Source organism: Mustela nivalis (genome assembly GCF_964662115.1).
Source record: "Mustela nivalis genome assembly, contig: HAP1_SCAFFOLD_1141, whole genome shotgun sequence".
NCBI lineage: Eukaryota > Metazoa > Chordata > Mammalia > Carnivora > Mustelidae > Mustela > Mustela nivalis.
In genome coordinates this window covers 139,433-162,835 of record NW_028135523.1, presented here as the reverse complement: position 1 = coordinate 162,835, position 23,403 = coordinate 139,433, and the positions used below count along the sequence as shown (strand labels likewise).

Here is a 23,403-nt window from a genome sequence, read left to right as displayed (position 1 = left end):
TACATAAAACCTACCCTAAAAAAGTTTCTCCTCTAAGGGCATCCTACCCTTGAAAAAACTGTCCTTCAAGAGTGGGTCTCTTTGAAGTACTCTTCCATTGAGGACGTCACAACTGTTTCTCTTAGTCACAAATTTTAAAACAGGCCTCACCCGACTAGGCCTGATAAATGTGGCAGATATGAGATAGGTGTTTTTATATAAATGGTAAGAAGTAGATTTAGAAAAATAAAAACTTAAAAAATTGTGCTGTTTCATGTGGTAGCCACTAGCTACATGTGATTATCGAGCATTAGAAATATGGCTAGTGTGACTAAAGAACTGAATTTTGTATTTAATTGTAGATATTCAGGGGCACCTGGGTAGCTCAGTGGGTTAAAGCCTCTGCCTTCAGCTCAGGTCATGATCCCAGGGTCCTGGGATGGAGCCCCACATCAGGCTCTCTGCTCAGCAGGGAGCCTGCTTCCTCCTCTCTCTGACTGCCTCTCTGCCTACTTGTAATCTCTGTCTGTCAAATAAATAAATAAATAAATAAATAAATAAATAAATAAATAAATAAATAAACTGATATTCAATTCAGTTATTTTCGGTGAAACTTTTTAAAAGAGAGAGCGCACATGCAAGTGTGCATGTGTGAGTGGGGGGAGGGGCAGAGGAAGAGGGAGAAAGATAATTTTAAGCAGGCCCACACCCAGCCCACGTGGGACTCAGTCTGACAACCCTGAGATTGTGACCTGAGCCAAAAATCAAGAGTCAGGCACTTAACCCACTGAGCCACACAGGTGCCCCTAGGTGAAACTTTCAGGTATCTTTGGAACAACTTAAAAATCTACCTTTTCAACTGTAAACTTTATATAGTCCAAATACAGGTAAGTATTTCTAATAAAATTTAGCATCTGAATTGAAAGGAACTAGAAGTGATAAAATAACCTATTAGACAAATATGGATAAATATGGCCTTTAATTCTGAATGTTTTACTGGCATTTTTCAAGATTCAGTTGTTTAAATCATTCTATCTTTTCTTGGTAAATTTGCTTTTATTTATTTTGGGTTTAGTGGTATAGTTTTTCTTTAGACTTATAAGGACTGAGGCTTAGGTTTAATGCTCTGCAAATCAACCTTATTAAAAAAACTACATTTTGAAAAGAACTTCCTATTACTTTATTATGAGGCACCTGCATAACACAAACATTATTTTTTCTTCAAATATAGTAACTTTCTTTTTGCCACTCAGCATCTCTTTCCTATTTGCAATACTCCTGTTTATATAAATGTGAGCATAAGGCTGAAAAATAATATGCATGTAACTATGAAAATCAGAATCTACAGGCCCTTTCTAAATTATGGTCACATTAAAAATTGCTAATTTAACTTGCACTCTGTATGCAGGCACACTTTGGTAAAGTGTGTATTGGATTAGTATAGATATGTCTCAAACAATATTCCAGCTTGATTTGGAGAGGTGTGTGTCCATCTGAACATTATTAAATTTGTGGGGGAAAAGAGATCACAGGAGAAGTAAATGTATACATTGGTCTTATGGAGTATTTCAAGGCCACACTTTGACACAGTGGATATAAAATCTAGATTTAAAGACAGAAAAACTACATTATAATTTTGAACTACTCAAAGTCCATTTTTCCCACCTTACTATTTCCTCTGGGTAACAGTTGTTAATACTGTTGATGTATTCTTGAAGGAGAGATCCAGGCTCTGCTTTTATCTCTTGAACCTTTTTAAGTCCACCACTTGTTACAAAAAGTCGTCGAGCTTTGCTGTCATGTGGTAGTACCTTGAAAAGTCAAGCACACAAAAATGTCAGCTTTTCTTTTCTAAGTGGGATTATAGTTGGTGAAAACAAATAATCTACCTGAGGAAGTGTAAAGTGTAAAGTGTAAAGAATTTATGTGCACTCTATCTATAACAAAATGAGCCTAAATTTGCTGATGATTAGAAGTAAAATGTAGTCTCTTTAGAAATGTATTAGCTTTTTATGTTGTGGAAATGGAATAAAGGCCTTGAACATGAGCAAAGGTAATGGGGATCCACTCATATATGTAAAAGCAAAGCAGTGTCCCTCATTTGCTTACACCCAGTCAGGGTCTCTCCTCTACCCACAAAATTAAAAGCAACATTCTTCAGCAGGCACAGACAGAGAGCCTTTTGTGACTGAGGTCCTAAGTACCTCTCCAGCTTCCTTCCCTACCAATCGCTATCCTAAATTTCATTTCAGTAAGCTCAGCAGGTGCATGTTGGGCCATTTCTTGCCTTTGCCTATGCTATTTCCTCTTCCCAGAATGCCCTTCCCCTCCATGCTTCTCCCCACATTTGTTTGGCTCTTACTCATCTTTTAAGATTCAGCTCAGGCATCCTCTCCTTTAAGAAACTTTCTCTGGGACATTCCTACCTACCCTCGTATCCCTGGATGAGGTAGATAACTTTTCTTCTCTTACAGCGTTCTGTTGAACCACTGTCAGTGCACCTGCTGCATAATATTTTAACTGTCAGCTTCTATGTCTGTCACACATAAATGTCATTGGAGACAGAAATTATACATTCATTCATTCCTCTAGTGCCTGGTGCCTAACAGATGCTCAATAAATGTTTAACAAATGAAAGAACATACTAAGCAGGGAAAGGAAATTGAGGAGATGTTAAAAAGGCAAGAAAAATCAGAATAGTAAGGAATCCAAATATCCAAGAGAAGATTTTTAAAAAATATTTTATTTATTTATTTGACAGAGCAAGAGAGCACAAGCAGGGGGAGGAGCAGAGAGAGAGGGGAAGCAGGCTTCCCGCTGAGCAGGGAGCCCAATGTGGGACTTGATCCCAGGACCCTGGGATCATGACCTGAGCTGAAGGCAGATGCTTAATCATCTAAGCCACCCAGGCACTCTCCAAGAGAAGATTTTAAGAAGCAACCAATGAGAACTTTAAAAAGTCACTAGATTTGACAGTGGATGTTCTTGTGTTGAGGGGAAACAGCCAGTGGAGATGAAGAAATAAATTATGCAAGACAGCAATCACTGATCAGATGAGAAAGGTCCTGGAGAGGGGGTGGCTTTGCATTATGGGAATCCCTGCTCCCTTCTTTGGTCATTGCTACTATGCTCTCTGACAGAAACACCCTTTCTTTCCCCATCCATTCTTTCTCTTTCTTCAAAGACCAGCTTTATTTCCTTGCAGTTCCTCCGTTGAAGGCCTCTCTGAATACTTCAGATTGCATTGATTTATTCCTTTTTAAATTAAAAAAAAAAGTTTATCATGAAATCTAGCACATTGAAGTGCTTTCTAATTGCTTTGTCTGGTCTTCCAGCTAGATTATAAAAGTTCTTCGAAGAAGATCTTTTTTTAATTTTTTTTGGTCTATCCCCCAGTGTTTAACAGAGTATTGGGTACATGTAGGCATTTAGCAAATACTTAAAATTGCAAAAGGATCTTGCTAATAGAATGATAATACACATCAACTAGACAATAAAAGATGACACTAGTGGGGCGCCTAGGTGGCTCAGTTAAGTGTCTGACTCTTGATTTCAGCTCAGGTCATGATCTCAGGGTTGTGAGACAGAGCCTTGCGTGGGACTCTGTGTTCTCAGCATGGAGCCTGGTTAAGATTCTCTCTCTCCCTCTGCACTTCCCCACCCCCCTGAGCTCACACACACACTTGCATTCTCGTTCTTAAAAATAAAAAGATACTAGAATATATTTCTAAAAAGTGAAATAAGCCTACAGATACATATTTTCTAAATACTTTGTTTGGCCTGGAGAGTTTTCATTACCCCTTATCTCTGACCCCAGCCACACTAAACTAATGTCTTTTTACCTACTGCCTTGCTTTCTCATCTCTTTCTAGTGCTCTGGTATCCTTAAATTAAAAAAACACAAAATTCTGCCTGAAGCAAAACAAAGGCACATTTGTTAGAGTCTATCATCTGTGGTACTATATTTTATCTTGGCTGTCTAACATCCACAAATCCCTCTGGTTTACTCTAGTGATTTATTTTGAACTCAGTTCAGGTTAGTATTTTCACAGTGAGTTCAATAAACTAGAATACCTCACTCAGTAGTATAAAAGATCAGACCATAAAATAAAGCTTTCAGAAATAAGGTCAGCTACTTATTTTCAAGAGCTGATGACTTGTAGATGAACCCCTCAACAATTCCTCCCTCTCCCTTTTAGTTGACCAAACTGGCTGCTCGATTTCTTATCTAGTACCCAAAGAGGGAAAAAAGGTTTGATTATTTTCCTAGAAGGAGAGGAGAGAACCCAAGTGTTGATACCCAGAACTATATCCCAAGGCAGCCTCAGCCATGTAAAACCTTCTGCTATCCGGTGACTATGGTGCTTGGGAGCCAGCCAAGCTGCTGAAGATCATGGAAGACAGATAACTGAAGGCTATTAGCAGATAGTAATATCTTTCAGATGAGTACCTGAAAATGGACCTAATAACTGCAGGGCCTAGTTTAAAAGTTGTAACAATATGTAATTTTTGCTCATTGTTTATAGAAATATAGTATACAAATAGTAACACCTCCGGGGCGCCTGGGTGGCTCAGTGGGTTAAATCCTCTGCCTTTGGCTCAGGTCATGATCAAGCCCCGCATGGGGCTCTCTGCTCTGCGGGGAGCCTTCTAACTCCTCTCTCTCTCTCTCTCTGCCTGCCTCTCTGCCTACTTGTGATCTCTGTCTGTAAAATAAATAAATAAAATCTTTAAAAAAAAATAGTAACACCTCCTTTATATAGCATTATACCTAACTATTCACATGAATTTGCCCCCTACTCATTTTTATTAATTTTTTTTAAAGAATTTATTTGACAGAGAGAGATTACAAGTAGGCAGAGAGGCAGGCAGAGAGAGAGAGAGGAGGAAGCAGACTCCCTGCTGAGCAGAGAGCCCGATGCGGGACTCGATCCCAGGACCCTGAAATCATGACCTGAGACGAAGGCAGTGGCTTAACCCACTGAGCCACCCAGGCGCCCCCATTTTTATTAATTTTTAAGAAATTAACCTTAACCACGTTTATGTTTTATTTCTTAAAAAAAACATTTTAGGTTTTTCAGTGGAGAGAGGGGATTTGAATGCTTAATACATGCCTGGGATTAAGCTAAACCCTTTACAAATAATATCCCATTTAATCTTTACAGTGACCTTATAAAATAGGAATTCTTATTACCTCCATTTTATTGGTAGTCATACTAAGGTTTGCAGACATCAAGACTTTGCTAAAGATACTACAGGTCGTAGGGATGCCTGGGTGGCTCAGTATGTTGATCATCTGCCTTCGGCTTAGGTCATGATTATTCCAGGGTCTTCGGATTGAGTCCTGCATTGGGCTCCTTGCTCAGTAGGGAGCCTGCTTCTCCCTCTGCCTGCCTCTCCCCCTCCTTGAGCTCGCTCACTCTCTGACAAATAAAGAAAATATTTAAAAAAAAAAAAAAAGGCACCTGGGTGGCTCAGAGGTTAAAGCCTCTGTCTTTGGCTGGGGTCATGATCCCAGGGTCCTGGGATCGAGCCTCTCATCGGGCTCTCTGCTCAATAGGGAGCCTGCTTCCTCCTCTCCCTCTGCCTATTTGTGATCTCTGTCTGTCAAATAAATAAAATCTCTAAAAAAAAAAAAAAAAGATATTACAGTTGATAAATGGGAAATCCAGGCACCCTAATTCCAGAGCCTGAGCTCATAACCATAACCATTATGGGATACTACTTCCAAAGACCCCATTTTCTTAAATCAAATCTCCTGATCACAATGTAACCAGTTCTTTATAGCTTAGGGTTGCCACCCTGGCCATCAATGGCTGTGGGGATACAGTCATTCTTTCTCAGCCTTTGCTATCAACAGTCGATCCTGCTGGCTAAGCCCATATCCAGCAGCTTGACCTTTCTACCTTACTACTTTTACTCTGCAATGATCTAAGAAATTTGATGGCTATATTTGTTAAAAAACTGTTCATAAAATAAGTCAGTAAACTCCAAATGACTGAAAGCATCTCCAGTAAAGTGCATGGACTCTGTCATAAATGATTCAGTGAACTTTTTTATTTTCCTTTATAAGATCTTTGCACTGTGCCCAGGTAAGTGAGATTAACAGACATCAGGATAATTACTAAATTACTTATGAATATAAATTATGTGCATTGTGAGGTGTTTATAGATTCATATACTATCTACTACCCAAGAACACTGGAAAAGACAGTATGGAGGCTGTAATGAAAATGTGAGGAAGAAGGAAGTGTGAATCATTTAAATGTGAATTTTATTAACTCATGTTAATTTTATTAACCTCTGTTACCCTTCCTGTCACTACAGTCAGTGAGAGTTAAGAAGTAAATGCCTTCTTTCAGAAGACATTGACCCAACAGAAAAAAGTTAACAAGTCATTTAAATTTTCTTTCCCCACTTCTAGAAAAGAGAGTATTTCTTACCTTACTGAACTGTCCAACCACATGCTTCAGGATATTGGGAGGGGCGTCATACAGAAATGGCTCAAGGGCTGGTAAATAGGTGCATTTTTGTAGGATATTCTTTATGGCTTTTTTACTCTGTTGAAATACAAAGCAAAATATAGACCAAAGAAGCAATCAAGCTTGACCAAAATCCATGCCTCATATTCCTAGAATGTGAAAATGAAATGAATTTCCAGGTCTAACCTGCAGTTGTTTCATTGTTTAAAACAGTTGTAGAAAAACTTCTATCTGGCATTGGTTTTATCATAGAATACCCTGCCAGTTGTCTTCATGTGAAATTTTAGAATATACAGTGTATTACTGATATCTTAAAATTACCCATGAGTAAAGTAAAATTAAAAAGCATAAAGCTATAGACTGAAAATTAATATATATTATATTTTATTAGTATAAATTATATAAACTGTGAGATAACCAACATGTCCTACTCCTTCCAATCAACAAATAGAAACTAGTTTGTTGTAGAAAGTCATTATCAAACATTGTGTATTCTCCAAAAGGTTTCATGGCTTACAGGTATATAATCAGGAAGATCCTACTATGTTCATTATTTGGTGAACATGTGCAGATATGCTCCTATAGCTCATGGAAGAAACTGCCCCATTCACAGGTAAAGCAACAGGAAGTGTGTCACCCGCAAGCAACACCACAGACACCTCCCCACTCTCCCCAGCACTCTGTATTTCACAGTGCCTCCGGCTGTGACAGAAGAAGGATCCTGATGTGACTGCAACCAGCTCTCGGGCCATAGCTCACTGTGCCTCAGCGTCCTGGTCTTCAAGCCTGTCCTCTTCACTTTGGAAGGCTCACAGCTGGGTTTGTCTACAGCTGTTTTCCAATGGAATTCCATACCTGCTTGTATGTGGTTTTGTGTGTGTGTGTTTTGTGTGTGGTTTTGCTTGTATGATGAATGTTTAGCAGTGCTTTTGAAATGTCAAAGAGCATTTTGGTGTTTTGTTTCCAAGAGCATTTTGATTTTCACATCATGAATTTTACAATTGGCAAATGGATTCAGGAAAAACTTTGATCACATTTGTGCTATGAGGAAAGGCTCTTTAATTTCACAGTTTCCCAGAGACTCAGGCTTATCTCTTGGCACATTTGTCCTCAAATATTGTTTCACAAACTAAATGAAATAAAATAAGGAATGTAAGAAATGCAGCTCAACTTTCTTCCACAAGTAGTAAACCTACATTGAAATTAAACTACCAATCCCCAGCATACCTAGTTATATCTTTGTGAGTCATCTTCGGGTCACGATGACCTTAGCAGGTCTGCAAATTTAACTTAACTGTTATTGGTGATAAGGTCTACTAATTGTATCACACAGATCACATCACCATGCCACGGTGATGTACTGTCAAGTTATTAATTAAGAACTCCAGAAAAGAGTCTAATGATCCTACAAATTACTGAGTTTTACTATCCTTTGTCAAGAAATATACTTGATTTATGGGGCACCTGGGTGACTCAGAGGGTTAAGCCTCTGCCTTCGGCTCAGGTCATGATCTCAGGGTCCTGGGATTGAGCCTCACGTCGGGCTCTCTCCTCAACAGGGAGCCTGCTTCCCCCTCTCTCTCTGCCTGTCTCTCTGTCTACTTGTGATCACTGTTTGTCAAATAAATAAAATCTTTTTTAAAAAAAAGAAATAGGGGTGCCTGGGTGGCTCAGTGGGTTAAGCCGCTGCCTTCGGCTCAGGTCATGATCTCAGGGTCCTGGGATCGAGTCCCGCATCGGGCTCTCTGCTCAACAGGGAGCCTGCTTCCTTCTCTCTCTCTCTGCCTGCCTCTCAGTGTACTTGTGGTTTCTCTCTGTCAAATAAATAAATGGAATCTTAAAAAAAAAAAAAAAAGAAAGAAATATACGTATTTATGACTACATTGACTTCTAGATAGGAATGTATTTCATGATTAATAATCAGCTATATTTCCCAACATGAAAGAAATATTAGTATATTAGTTAAGATTTTATTTACTGGTCAATTTCTGGGCTTCAGATTTTTTTTTAAAGATTTTATTTATTTATTTGACAGACAGAGATCACAAGTAAGCAGAGAGGCAGGCAGAGAGAGAGGGGGAAGTAGGCTCCCTGCTGAGCAGAGAGCCTGATGGGGGCCTGGATCCCAGGACCCTGGGTTCAAGACCTGAGCCCAAGGCAGAGGCTAACCCACTGAGCCACCCAGGTGCCCCATGGGCTTAAGATTTTTTTAACAACCTTATTGAGATATAATCTACATACCATAAATTCATTCATTTTAAGTACACAATTCAATGGCTTTTTAGTAAACTTACAAAGTTGTGCAACTATCACCACAACCTAATTTTAGCACATCTTCATCATTCCAACAAGGAACATCATTCGATCTGTAGTCACACCCCCACCAGCCCTGGGCAACTGCCAACCTACTTTCTGTCTCTATATATGGACAATTCATGTAGATGGAATCATACAGTAAGGGAACTTTTGAGTCTGACTTCTTTTACTAAGTATAATGTTTTGGGGGTTCATCCATGTTATAGCATGTATCAGTGCCTCATTCCTTTCATTGTCAAATAGTATTCTATTATACAGATATTATCACATTTTGTTTATCCATTACCAGTTGATAAACATTTGGGTTGTTTCCACTTACAGTGATTTTGAATAATTCTGCTATGGAGATTCATATACAAGTCTTTGTGTAGATATTTTTAGATGTTTTCATTTCTCTTGGGAAGATACTTAGGAGTGAAGTTGTTGGGTGATGATGGTAAATTTATGTTTACTATTTTGAGAAATTGCCAAACTGTTTTTCAATGGGACTGCAACATTTTACATTTCAACCAGTAATGTAAGAAGGTTCAAAATTCTCCATATGATTATCAACACTTGTTATTATCTGTCTTATTAACTATAACCATTCTTGTGGGCATGATGCAGGTTTTGATTCACATCTCTCTAGTAACTAATGACGTTGAATATTTTTTCTTATACTGATGGATCATTTGTTGATGAAATGTTTATTCAAATGGTTTGCCCATTGTTTAATTGGGTTATTTGTCTTCATATTATTGAGTTATAGGAGCTCTTCATATATTTTTTAATATAAACCTTTCTTGAATATATTATTTGCAAATAATTCAAGTCTGTGGCATGTCTTTTGGTTTTCTTTCTTTTTTTTTTTTAAGACTTTATTTATTTATTTGACAGACAGAGATCACAAGTAGGCAGAGAGGCAGGCAGAGAGAGAGAGAGAGAGAGAGAGAGAGAGGGAAGCAGGCTTCCCGCGGAGCAGGGAGCCCGATGCGGGGCTCGATCCCAGGACCCTGAGATCATGACCCGAGCCAAAGGCAGCAGCCTAAACCACTGAGCCACCCAGGTGCCCCTCTTTTGGTTTTCTTAATGAAGTCTTCTAAAGCATATCAGCTTTTAATTTTGATGAAACCCAACTTATGAATGTTTTCATTTACCACTTGAGCTTTAGGTTCATTTCTAAGAAATAAATGCCTAATCCAAGGTTTCAAGGACTTGTTCATTTTCTCCTAAGTTTTGTTCACTTAACCCTTATATTTAGATCTATGATCCATTTTTAGCTACTTCTGGTATATGGTATAATGTTCCAAATTAGTATTTTTGTTTGAGAATGTTCTAATTGTCCCAATTCCATTTGCTGAAAACACTATCCTTTTCACATTAAATTGCCTTGGAACTTTTGTGAAAAATCAGAAAAGGGTCTATTTCAGACTTTCAAAATTCAGTTACATATATATATATATATGTATATAGACATATATATATATATATATATATATATATATGTCTTTATGTAAGCAAGTTCCACACTATCTTGATAGCTATAGCTTTGTAGTAAGTTTTAAAATTGGGCAGTATAAGTTCCTTTACAAGATTGTTTTCACTAGTCTGGGTCCTTGCCATTTCCATATGAATTTTGGGATCAGCCTCTCCAGTTCGCGGGGAGGGAAGCCAGTTGGGATTATGACAGAGATTGTATTGAATACATAGATCAATTTGGGAAGTATTGCCATCTTAACAATATTGAATCTTCCAGTCCATGAACATGCAGTGTCCTTCCATTATTCAGACCTTCTTTAACATTTTTTAGCAATGTTTTATAGTTTTCAGTGTATAAGCCTATATTTCTTATTAAATTTATTCTTAAGTATTTGTTGATGCTATTGTGAATGAAACTATTGTCTTAATTTCATATTTGTTTTTTTACAGTTTACTTATTTATAATCTCTACACCCAACATAGAGTTGGAATTCACGACCCTGAGACTAAAAGTTGCATGTTCTACTGACTAAACCAGCCTGGCACCACACATGTTTGAATTGTTCATTACCAGCATATGAAAATATGACAGATTTTTTATATTGATCATATATCTGGTAATCCTGAACTCTCAGTAATTCTGGTAATTTTGTACATGTGTGTCTGTATTCCTTAGGATTTTCTATACATAAGATCATGTCATATGTTGGGTTTAAAATTTATTAGCCTTTAGAAAATGTGCCTTATGTTTGGTTATTTAAGGCACTGAGCAAAATAAAACAGTTCTTACAATTTCATAGAGAATTTATATGGGGTAAACACACCCTTTTTTTCTCCTATTTCAGTAAATCAAGTAATATATTACTTTGAAATAATAACAAATTATGAATTTTTCTAATTGTCATAGCATTTAGTAGTTAGTCTTTAACCTTAGATATGTATAAATAAATGATGATGTCAGAGAAGGAGTTACGAGCTGTCTATTCAGGGCAACGTGGGTTTAGCCTGGTTTTCCTATAAAGTATCATAGCATGTAAGCTCTACATTCATTCATTTTCTGTCATTTCTGAAAAGTGACTCTTTCCACTTCGATAAAAGAGATTGTAAAAATCACGTTAAGTAACTAGCAACATATTTTTTTAATCTCTTGACACACATAAGAATAGAAATTAACAAACTAAAAGTGTTAATACGATGCAAATACTTGGTATGATTTCAATTGTTTTTTACAGAAAATGAAAGAAATAACAAAACTTATCCATTGTTGCTTGCCTTAATGGATGATCTTTAATGAAAACTGCCCACAATGACTGTTTCTTATTGAAAAGTTAATTTTGTTCTGAAAGCATTCTGGCCCAAAGAGTTACACTTATTAAAAGGAAAAAGAGGTGCAGCACCAGGGTGGCTCAGTTGGTTAAGGATCTATTGATTATGGCTCAAGTCATGATCTCAGGGTGGTAAGATCAAGGTCTGGATGGGGCTCTTTGCTGGGCATGGAGCCTGCTTAAGATTATCTCTCTCAGGGCACCTGGGTGGCTCAGACGTTAAGCATCTGCCTTTGACTCAGGTCATGATCCCAGCATCCTGGGATTGAGTTCCCCATAGGGCTCCCTGCTCAGCAGGAAGCCTGCCTCTCCCTCTGCCACTTCCCCCTGCTTGTATTCTCTCTCTCTGTCAAATAAATAAATAAAAACTTAAAAAAAAAAAAAAAAGATGATCCTTCTCTTCCTTTCAAAGACCCCCCCCCCAAAATTTAAAATTAAAAATAAAAGGAAGGGTGAACATCAGAATAAATCTTCACGACTTTGGGTTAGGCAAAGTCTTTTTAGAAAAAGCTCCAAAAGTACAAGCAACAAAAGAAAAAATAAATAAATTGCAACTTTTACAATTTTAAAGATTTTTGCTACGTATAATACGATCAATAAAGTGATAATAACCCATTGAATGGAAGAAAATGGTCATAAGTTATACATCTGATGAAGATTTGTATTCAAAATATATAAAGAACACTTACAACTCAATAATAAAAACAGAATAGCCCAAATTAAAAATGGACAAAGGGTCTGATTAGACATTTCTCCAAAGGAGATATACAAATGTCCAATAAGCACATGAAAAGATTTTTCAACATCATTAACCATCAAGGAAATGCAAATCAAAATCACAGTGAAATGCCAATTCACACCCACTAGCCTGGCTACAATTTTTTATAAAAAGGCAATAACAAGTCTCGACAAGAATATGGAAAAATTGGAACCCTCACACATTGCTAGAGGGAATATAAATGGTACAGTCACATTGGAAAACAGTTTGGTGGTTGCTCAAAATATTAAAAAGAGTTATTGTTTGACCTAGCCATCCTACTCCTAGGTTTGTACCCAAGAGAAATGAAAATGTACATCCACATACATCCACACAAAAACCTGTACAAATATGTTCATAGCAGCATTATTTATCATAATCAAAAGAGTAGAAACAGTCCAAATGTCCATCAACTAGTCTATGGGTAAACAAAATGTAGTATAGTGATACAGTGGAATATTATTTGGCAATAAAAAGGAACAAAATACTGAAATACGCTACAATATGGGTGAACCTTGAAACTTACACTAAGTGAAAAGAAGCCAGCCACAAAAGAGCACTTATAATGTATGATTCCGTTTAAATGAAATGTCCAGAAGAGGCAAATCCCCAAAGACAGAAAGTAAATTAATGGCTGCCTGGGGCTAAGCAGGGAAGGTATGGAGTGACTGCTGGGGGGGGTGATGAAAAGGTTATAAAATTAGATTGTGGCAAGGGTTGCATCTGTGAATATACTAAAACCATTGAATTATACACTTTAAGGGGGTGAACAGTATGGCATATGAACTACATTTCAATAAAGCTGTTAAAAAATGAAGGGAAGCAACCATGATGACAAGAACACAATTATTAAATCAAATAATCTTAGAAATACTTTCATAACTAAGGTAATAGAATGAACTTACTCAAATGCCAAACTAAGATAGACCATTTCAATATGATGCCTCTAAATCAAAATAAATGAAAATGCAATTGTGTGAAAATATTCAAATATATGTAGGTGAGCTTATTAGATAAAAGATGGATTTTTTCCCCCATTTTCAATAAGGTGCAGGCAGATATAAAGCTATGTGAAAACATGCAAGCAATTCCAAGGGACTGCTCATTGGTTCTCCTGGATCAGAACCAATTAGAGAATGCTTACAGAAGCTGACATGCCTTTGGGACAAAATGAACTTCAACATGGCCTTTAATTTGAAAGCTGCCACAGAATGACAAATGAGAAATACCATTAGACAGTTCCTAAAGCTCTTGGATACATTTTTCCCTACTGAGATAATGTCAAATCAAACAGACTTGGACTTTCACTCTAAAGCCTTTAAAACAACAAACGTTAGAATCCAAGAAACCTTGGGGAAGCAAAAATAATAATCAAGTCCCTACAATAAGAAAATATTTGGATGGACTTAAAGCCTTGGAAGGATTGCTGACAGGATAATGATTAATAAAGATCCCACTTTTTAATTTACTACCCACTATATTTCCTGGAAGTAAATATTTTATCAAATATAGGCAGACAGAACCTTAACTTTTATTAGTAAACCTGAATGTTTTAGTAAAACTACTTTTGTTAAACTTAAACACAATAAAAATGATCTTACTTCAAAAGGTGAAGTTTTCAAACTTATTTTACTCTATGATATTTATATGACAAAACAGAATAATTCATTAAAAACCAAGTTACATAAACTTAGTAGTATATAAAAAGCATTTAGTGCTACCTAAGACACCATTTGCAAGAGTTTCTCGAACTGTAATTATTAGGGGTGCCTGGGTGTCTCAGTGGGTTAAAGCCTCTGCCTTTGGCTCAGGTCATGATCCCATGGTCCTGGGATCAAGCCCCGCATCTGGCTCTCTGCTCCACAGGGAGCCTGCTTCCTTGCTTCCTCCTCTCTCTCTCTGCCTACTTGTGATCTCTCTCTGTCAAATAAATAAATAAAATTTTAAAAAAACTGTAATTACTATTGATTCCACTATTAATTATTCATGCTATAGCTGATATATTCCTTTATTTTCTAAAACTTCAAGGAAAATAGAAGTTGTTACACACAGGAATCTGAAAGTGATAGAGACTATTAATAATTTACCTCCTGATAATCTAGAAGTTGAATATGATTACTATTCTATTTTGTGCACAGCTTATACCTGCAGAGACCCTGCAGAGGAGACCACAGTCATTGGACCACCAGAGAAAGGAGGGAGGAGGAACGAAGGGGGGGGAATGAAGAGGGAAGTGGGAGGTTGAAAAGGCAAGCATGATAAATGGGTTAAAGAAATATGAAGCGAAAGTGAACTACATAAATAAGTTAAAATTATATGTATGTAAATCAGTTTTACTTGGGCAACTCAAAACTGGAAATGTAATTGTGGTTTCTCACCAGAAAGCCAAAGAATCACAGAATTGTTAAACAGGGAAAAGCCTTAATATATTGTCAACTTATTCTCTACCAAACTTTGCAAAGGAATACACTGAACACTGTGGAGAAATGTAAGGGAAGCCTTAAATCTATTAAGTCATTGATCTAGAAAGTCTTACAAAAATTGAAAAAATACTAATGTTAGAAATTCCCTCAATGAAGCTATAGAAAAATAACCTGTAAACATAACCAAATAAGCATAAATTCATTTCTATAAAATTTATAAATCCAATAGATGACTCACTATAAAACTTTCAGAGTTCCTCAGCTATATAGTTCAAATAAACTTCCTGCCTTACTATACCATCTAAAATTGCTTCAGCAGGGCACCTGGGTGGCTCAGTGGGTTAAGCCTCTGCCTTTGGCTCAGGTCATGACCTCAGGGTCCTGGGATTGAATCCTGCATCGGTCTCTCTGCTTGGCAGGAAGCCTGCTTTCTCCTCTCTCTCTGCCTGCCTCTGCCTACTTGTGATCTCTCTCTGTCAAATAAACAAATAAAATCTTTAAAAAAAAAAAAAAAAGAAAACCAAAAAATAAAATAAAATAAAAACATTGCTTCAGCAAATGTGCTTTCTTATTTGCTAATTTATTATTTTAACTAAATTTAAATGTCATTTAACTTACTCTTGTTAATTTCATTTTGAATTATTATTATCTTTTCTGTCCTCTTTCCTCAGTCCAAGTCAATTCTAAAAACTACTTTCAAAGAAAGGTACATGTTTTCTTAAGGGAGTTATGCTGGGAAACATTTTTTTCTTTCTTTGAAATTCTAAAATTATTTAAAAACCCATCCTAATTAAATTTATGTTTTGTGAATCATTCTCGTAGCCATTAATATTTTTTTAAGAAACCTTCCTTCTTAAAAAAAACACATGATTTTAAAATTTTTAACTTAGTGAATTTATGGACATTTTCTTTTAAATGATCAAACAGACTAAGGAGAGGTAGATCATAGCTTCAGGAATTCCCTCTGACCATTATGCCTTTCAAAAGCACCTTAAATTCCTCTGGACGCAGTTTTTAAATGTTAATTGGACTAAAGTTCTAATTCACCTCCAAACTCCTGCTATTCAATTCCTATTCCATAAGGAAAGTCAATATGAATATAAAATGAAAAACCAGACATTCATTTTACAAACCACTATGCACCTACAGAGAACTTTCTTTAAAATATGCCACTGTTAGAGATAAGGATAACCCATTTTCAAAGAAAAGCTACCTCAGTTCTTCTGATATATTTGTATTTATTTATTTATTTATTTATTTATTTATTTATTTATTTGACAGAGATCACAAGTAGGAGAGATGCAGGCAAAGAGAGAGAGGAGGAAGCAGGCTCCCTGCCAAACAGGAAGCAGAGAGCCCGATGCGGGACTCGATCCCAGGACCCCGGGATCAATACCTGAGCTGAAAGCAGAGGTTTTAACCCACTGAGCTACCCAGGTGCTATATTTCTTGACTAAAAAAATCAATATTACCCATAATGATAATGAAAACATTTAAGATTACGTATTTTTAAGAATGAGTAAAATCTAACAAATCTTAGTACAACTGTTAAAAATTAACCACTTACTTTTACTTGAAGATCCTCGGAACTTTCTGTTGACATATACAATGAAAGCAGAACCGGCAAGGTGTTTGTGACTGCAACAGCCCGGGCGTGCTCTGGAGTGTGTCTCCCAATCTGTCCTAAGGTCCAAGCCGCAGCAGCCTTAATATGATCTTCTGGTTCTTCTGACAAGCAGACTGACAACTGGGGCACACCCTGCAGCGTTGATCAAAAGAGCAAGTGTTATGAATCTAGAGCAGGATTAAAGAGTCTTCCATGTCTCTCAAACATTAGAAGAAATCATTTTGGCCTTGATCCCTTTTTTCCTAAACGGTTCAATAAATGAGCACATCACAGGGGCTGTCATTTTTCAAGTCAATAAAATGACTAGAACTAATTTACCTTAATTGTCTGTAACAATCCAACTAAACTATCTCTGCTAGCATTTACTCCCCAAATAAAGAGGCATTTAACCAAATAACAGATGCCCCAGACTAGTATATTACAGGCAAAACTAGATTCCACTGTGACAAAATAAAATTGTTTAGGATTTTAAACCTTTTATTGTCCTTTGTTTAAAAAGTTAATTTAGAATCCTTTTTTAAAAAATGCCCTTTACCAAGTATAATAGATCTGAGAATAAAATAACTACTATCCAAAATCAAATGAATGAGCAAGAACCCTATTTAAGTAACTTTTAGATGAAATAGATTCACTAAAACCTTTCCTGAAATAGTAAATAATTTTCACTTATTTTGGCCAACTTTTAAATGATAGTTTTGCCCATTTTAACATGATTAAAATATCAAAATAGCAATGATTACTTTTGTTACCCAGATATCATGTACTTATATGCTGCACAGGCTTCAATTTTATCTCAATAATAAAAACAGAATTAACTAAAGGGTCTCAAATACACCACATTTTATATTCCCAAGGAAGACTCAAATAACCAAATCAAATTATTATTCCAGATTCTATATAGGCATAATTTTGTAATGAATTTGAGACTATAATAATTATCACCTTAAATTTAGTATCACAAAAGCCAGTATCAAAAGGTCAGGCTACCATAGCAAAAACCAAATGATTATGTATATTTTCTCTTTGTCCACCTTAAAATTCAGTTTTCAGTAAGACTAACTGCCTAAAGAAACTGGCCATATCTCTTCATCAGCTTCTTTCTTATAACTGAAAATGTGTGTCTAACAAAACAAAAAAGGTCAGATCTGTTTCCAGAATAAGGCAACTTTCCAGAAACCCCATACTTCCGGGATATATCAAGAATGAAGACAAGAGGAAGACAAGGCACTTTTCTCCCGACCCTCCAAATTCTGACCTATGGGTCTCCATTGTTATGACTATCAAATGAGATAAGGAACATGAATGTGCTTTGAGAATTATAAAGTGTTGTGTAAATGGAAGCTGTGGTTACTGGTCCTTACGGGGCTGCACAGGACAAGGAAAGAATCATGCAGCCCTGGAGGTGTGCCTCAAACTGCTGCTGCCACCACCCCAATCTTCACTAACTGAAAGGCAAACTAGGTGGGAGAGGCCAGTGGCAACCCTAGACCAAAGGAGGGGAGCACCTCCTGGTTAGTTGAGGGAAGAAATACAGGAAGAAAAAGTAATTGCTTCTTTGATCCTTCTTCCTATGTGTAAGCTTTCTATGCACAAAAGAACTGCAAATCAAAAATCCCAATAATATCCCCATGGCGACCCTTCAGAAAGCACTACTGCTCTAGTCACTATCATAGTCTTTGGTAATAGAAGAACAAAAGGAAAAGCGCAGGATAAAAAGGGAGAGAAGCAAAGAATTATCAAGGAATTGGTAGAAAATAAAGATCTGAGGTTCCTTTTTATTCTGAGGATTAGCAAGGGATAAAAAAAGAAAAAAACAAAAAAACTCGCACTTCTGTTTAACACACAGCAGGTTTTCTATGCTGATAAGAAACCCACACCCTAGAGGGTTGCCAGAGACACTGTAAGCATACAGCCTTTGAAGCATTCTTTGGGAGATCAATATTTATTCATTCAACAAATATTTTTTGAGCACCTACTATGTGCCAAGGCTACACTCCATGATGGGTTAATACCGAGTTGAGATAAGGCCAAATCCCTAGAGCAAGGAAACAAAAACATTACTATCTGATGTGTGCTCTGAATTTCCTCCACCTAAGGAGAGAAATCAGTTCATGAAAGCTGAGGGAGAGAAGGTAGATAAAGAAAGGATGTGCTAGGCTTGTCATCTCTTACCCAAATGACAGGAAAGGGGATAATGTATAGACCTCAGAGAACAATGAAAATGAGTACCAGGCATGTCATTTATAACAGTTGTATTTTTTTTTTAAAGATCTATTTATTTATTTTAGAGAGAACGCATGCACAAGCAGGGGCAGAGGAGGGGCAGAGGGCGAGGGAGAGCATCACCCAGCAGACTGACTACCCACTGAGCATAGAGCCTGATGTGGGGCTCAATCCCAGGACCCCAAGATCATGACCTGAGCTGAAACCAAGAGTCAGACACTCAACCAATTGCACCACCCAGGTGCCTCTATAACAATTGTTTTGAATCAAAGTGTGCTTTATATGTCTATAAATATGTAGTCAATCGTTTGAGATAGATACGTAATATTTAAGTACAGATAATACTAAACCTCAGAAGTGTTGATAGTTTGTCAATATTAAACACTGGCTAAAACGTTAAACTTCTGCGAAGTAAACCTTATTTCAAGCATTGCTTTGGGAAACTTATTAACAAACCTTGAAAAAAAAAAAGCTGAAAATTTCTTGAGATAATTCTTTCACTCTGGTCAGTTCAATCTTACACTCTGTGGAAGGGCATTCGTGTGTGGTTCTGTCTTAGTACATCTCCCTGCAATAATCAGAGGAAATGAAACAAGCACAGACCTTGGAAATGATCACCGCCATTGCCAGGTTCTCAGAATGAGCTGCTACATAACCAAGCATCATGATGCCAGGCAGTCTTATGTTCCCTTTGCAGGACCCAATACAATCAATCACGGCAGCCACTCCCCCGGCGTTAACGATCAACTGCGAAAGCTAGGAGGGGAGGAGAATCAGAGCATTGTGACGATGAAGCACGAGATTACCTTTAAATCTCACTTGAACCTTGCCCATTTTTTTTTTTAAATTTAGGACCTAAAAAACCATCTGGTGAAATCTGAAATATCATTTAGTGAGACTGTTGTATTCATTAAGGAATAGATAAGTAGAATAATCCTGCTACTTCAAATGTGCAGACATACTCATTGCGAGGAGCCACTCTGGGGTTCAGTTTTTCATGCATCAATAGCACGACTTTTATCCTTATTGCAATAGATGTCAAAATTCCTCACTTAGACATCAAGTCTAGGGCGAGTTCATAACCAGTTAACACTGAAGCCCCCAATCACAGTGTGTGAGTATGAAGCACATTAATCACTGAGTGCTAAAAGACAGTGTCAGACTTGAACCATTCTAGCCTAATTATCTCTCCTTTGCTAGCAATGACTACTAGCTGATTGCACTTCAATCTTGAAAAATCTCAACCAAATGAAGACGCTAGGTGACATCAAGAATGAATTTTGTGAAATGAAATTGATTAGTCAAAATATACACAGAAAAAGATGCGACTTCAGAATCCACCCAGATTTGCTTCATTTCTTCTCCTTGAGCATCTGAGAGCTCAAGCACTTAGCAGAGGGGTTATACTAGGCTGTGAGCCTGGTGGTCTCTTCAGACCTGGAGGCATGCTGTCTCTCACTACTCCCAGCTGACCCAGAATGACAAGGATGACAGAAGTCCATGCCACCCACTGTCTAGGAATCGAAAGCAGGAAATTATTAGAAACTGAGATTTTAGGCTGAAATTCTATTGATATAACCCAGTGGTTCACAACTAGGGGCCCTTTTGTCCCCTGGGAAACATCTGGCCCATATATGGAGACATGTTTATCAGGATGGGGTCAGGGGTGCTACTGGAGTCCAGTGGGCAGAGGCCAGGGATGCTGCTGACCATCCACCCTGTCCTGTAGAGGACAGCCCCCCCACGACAAACAGTTACCTAGTCTAAAACGTCCACAGTGCTGAGGATGAGAAGCCCTGAGCTAACCAGATTCTGTGGCACAGCACTTGAGCCCTGCAAACAAGTTGATGTTTTGCTTAAAAACTAAAACTAGCTAAATATTACTGTATTTTTAAAAACTTAATTTAATTTTTTTTTTACTTACCTCAGGTGTATGTTTTGCAATCTCTCTAATTAAAGTAGAAGCATTTTTCTTCACATATTCATCTTTGTCCTTCAGGCAGGTAAGTACAACTGGGAAAATCTCCGCTTCCACAACCATTTCTGCCAGATCCACAGAATGCTTTGCAATCTGACTAAGAGCTGAAAGGACCTGACGCTGTTAAGCAAAAACCAAAATAAAAATACATGATATAGAGCTCGCTGCAGAGTTCTGATTCAAACAGCTTTATACACACTCAAATCCCTTTATAAGAAGGAAAAAAACAATTACTTTTCTGACAGAACTTTAGGAGTCTTGAGACTGTCAATTCCTAGTCTTATACCGAGACACTTAAAAATGATACTAGAACTTAAATTCCCTAATTCCCAAATTAAATGCCTTCATTCTTTTGTGAAACTCTTTAAATCTCTTATCTATGCAGATCATCAAAGAATATGACCTTTGGATGATAGTATTTCTTAATGAATACTTACTTAATGATACATATAGTACAAAAAGGATCAAGCAGAAGTAGCATCTTATTTTTGGCATCATGCTGATAACATTTCAAAGAACTTACCATTATTTAGTTAACGTTAACAATTTTAGAATCTTATACAATGTAACTACTAGAATGGGAAAGTACAATTAACTATTAGCTGAGAATCAAAAAATTTTAGGGAGCTATTAAAAAAGGCTAAGATAAATATGGCAATTTTCATGGAATCTTAAAATATAACAGTGGCAGACTAGAAGACCTTTAGGTCTTCCAACCCTGAGATTCAGTCATTACATAATTCCTTATTTTCATGATTAATGTTAATACCAGTGTTACTTCTAGTTTTCAGCGTTGCACATATTTTAACCAGATAGGTCCACTGTCTGAATTTTACAGCATAAGGCTTACATATTAAAAGATCAAATACATAACATACCCATATCTGCTTTCAATGATAAATTTTCTAATTATTTTTAAATGCATAATATTAATCTACACACATTTCTATTTTCTTAGGTAATCAGAAGCCTGATTTGTTTGTTTTTTAACTTTATTTTTAAGTACCTTTAATTTAGAATCAGGGTTCAGGATCATCTGGGCTAAGTGAGCAATAGCTCCTGCGTCCACTACCGTCTGCGCTAACTCCGGAGAATGCTTTGAAATATCACTGAGGGCTGAAGCAGCAATCCTTTTCAAAGCAATTTCTGGCTCCTGGATACAGAGTACTAAAAGAGGAACAGCTCCCGCATCCACCACAGATTGTGACAGTTCTGTGGGTCCAAGAAAAGTAATTAAGTGAGTATGGGTGACTGACCCTTGTGCAAGCCATTTTTCACCCTGACAGATACAGCAAAGAAAAAAGGGGAGGGTGTACTTCACTGTCTCGACATCTGCATTTCAAATCAGCCTTCCTGGTTTCATAAACCATGTGGACCAATCCTGAGCTGAAAAGAATACAGGTCAATAGACGGACCTCCATTTACATGAACACATTTGAGGTAGATTAGGCTGAAATGGCTTGTTATTCTTTTTTTTTTTTTTTAAGAGAGTAAGCAGATGTCAGCTGTTTAAGCTCTGACAATTCTGCACTTCTCAATAGGCAAGCATTTTATGCATGGTTTACAATAACAGAGAAAATTAAAGTACCAAAAATTTACCAACCACACTAATTAGGCAGTATTTTGTGCTATTTACATGAGTAAACATTAACATGAATCTTGTGCCAATAATGTCAATTTTTAAATTCTTTTCATCTTATAGTACTTTTAAAAGATTTTTTTAACTTACTCAGGATTAAAAGGTGAATTTTCACTGTACATATAAAATGAGATCTACAACTGAACAACATATTTTGTATGCAAATGTTAATGTAAAGATAAAGGAATAAATTTATCTTAACCATTCCATGTCAGAAATAAAATCTTTTGAATATACATGTTTATTTGTTCACATGTCCAAGACAAACAGCTATAAAAATAACACATTTTAAATTACAGAGAATTGGAAACAAGCGGGCAGACCCATAAAATATATACGCAAAAAATGTCTTTTGAGAAGCATAAAACACCATACCTAGTTACAGATTCTCCCCTCGTTGTATTCATGGCCTCTTACTAAATCACATATACCCATTTCTAGAATCTCTTCCTTTCAAATTATGTTCTCATTTTCCCAGATTTGTAGTGCCTTGGCAATTTATGTCTTCATAGCCAAGCTATCTATTTAGCATATCACTTAAAGTCTTCAATTAAAAAAAAAAAATAGGGGCACCTGGGTGGCTCAGTGGGTTAAAGCCTCTGCTTTTGGCTCAGGTCATGATCCCAGGGTCCTGGGATCAAGCCCCGCATCCTATCCCTCTGCCTGCTTCTCTGCCTACTTGTGATCTCTATCTGTCAAATAAATAAATAAAGTCTTAAAAAAAATAAAAATAAAAAAATAAAAAAAATAGTGTTCAATTTTTCAAAAGATTAGTGATATCACATTTTCTAAAAGGGAATAATGTTAGAAAATACAGGTTATAGAGTCTGATATTTGTTTTCCTTTAATTATTATAATTATCTTAGAAGTTCTAGTATCATGTGAATGGTTCACTCATCCTTTTATTAAACAAGTATCAATGAAAGGTTATTAGGCGCCAGACTCATTCAACTCTAGTGCAGGCGACACACTTCTACAAATTAACGCTACAATGATTAGCAACTGTATTTCAATTTAAAAAATCTAATGTGAAATATGAAATACATTGGGAAGTTAATATGTATCTGAAGAACAAGAGGCAGATAAAAGGACGATGGTTTGGAAAAAAAAAAAAGACAACAGCAACAGACTGGAATCTCAACCTCTCAATATAACGGATTCCTCAGAAGCTTCTCTTGGATTCTGCTGCAATTGCC

At 36.8% G+C, this 23,403-nt stretch overlaps 1 protein-coding gene across 2 annotated transcripts in view; it reads right to left on the bottom strand.

Annotated features, from left to right (window-relative positions):
* The window catches only part of SPAG6 (sperm associated antigen 6), a 63,896-nt gene that overhangs the window by 1,991 nt on the left and 38,502 nt on the right, over positions 1-23,403 (bottom strand). Inside the window, exons 5-10 of one of the 2 annotated variants that reach the window (XM_082750446.1) lie at positions 21,575-21,780; positions 20,515-20,688; positions 19,194-19,346; positions 16,308-16,499; positions 6,423-6,539; positions 1,645-1,790 (exon numbers count right to left, since the gene is read on the bottom strand). In XM_082750446.1, coding sequence (XP_082606572.1) covers positions 1,645-1,790; positions 6,423-6,539; positions 16,308-16,499; positions 19,194-19,346; positions 20,515-20,688; positions 21,575-21,780 — 988 coding nt within the window. The remainder of the gene's footprint in view (positions 1-1,644; positions 1,791-6,422; positions 6,540-16,307; positions 16,500-19,193; positions 19,347-20,514; positions 20,689-21,574; positions 21,781-23,403) is intronic. The other variant, XM_082750447.1, reaches the window with a different exon arrangement.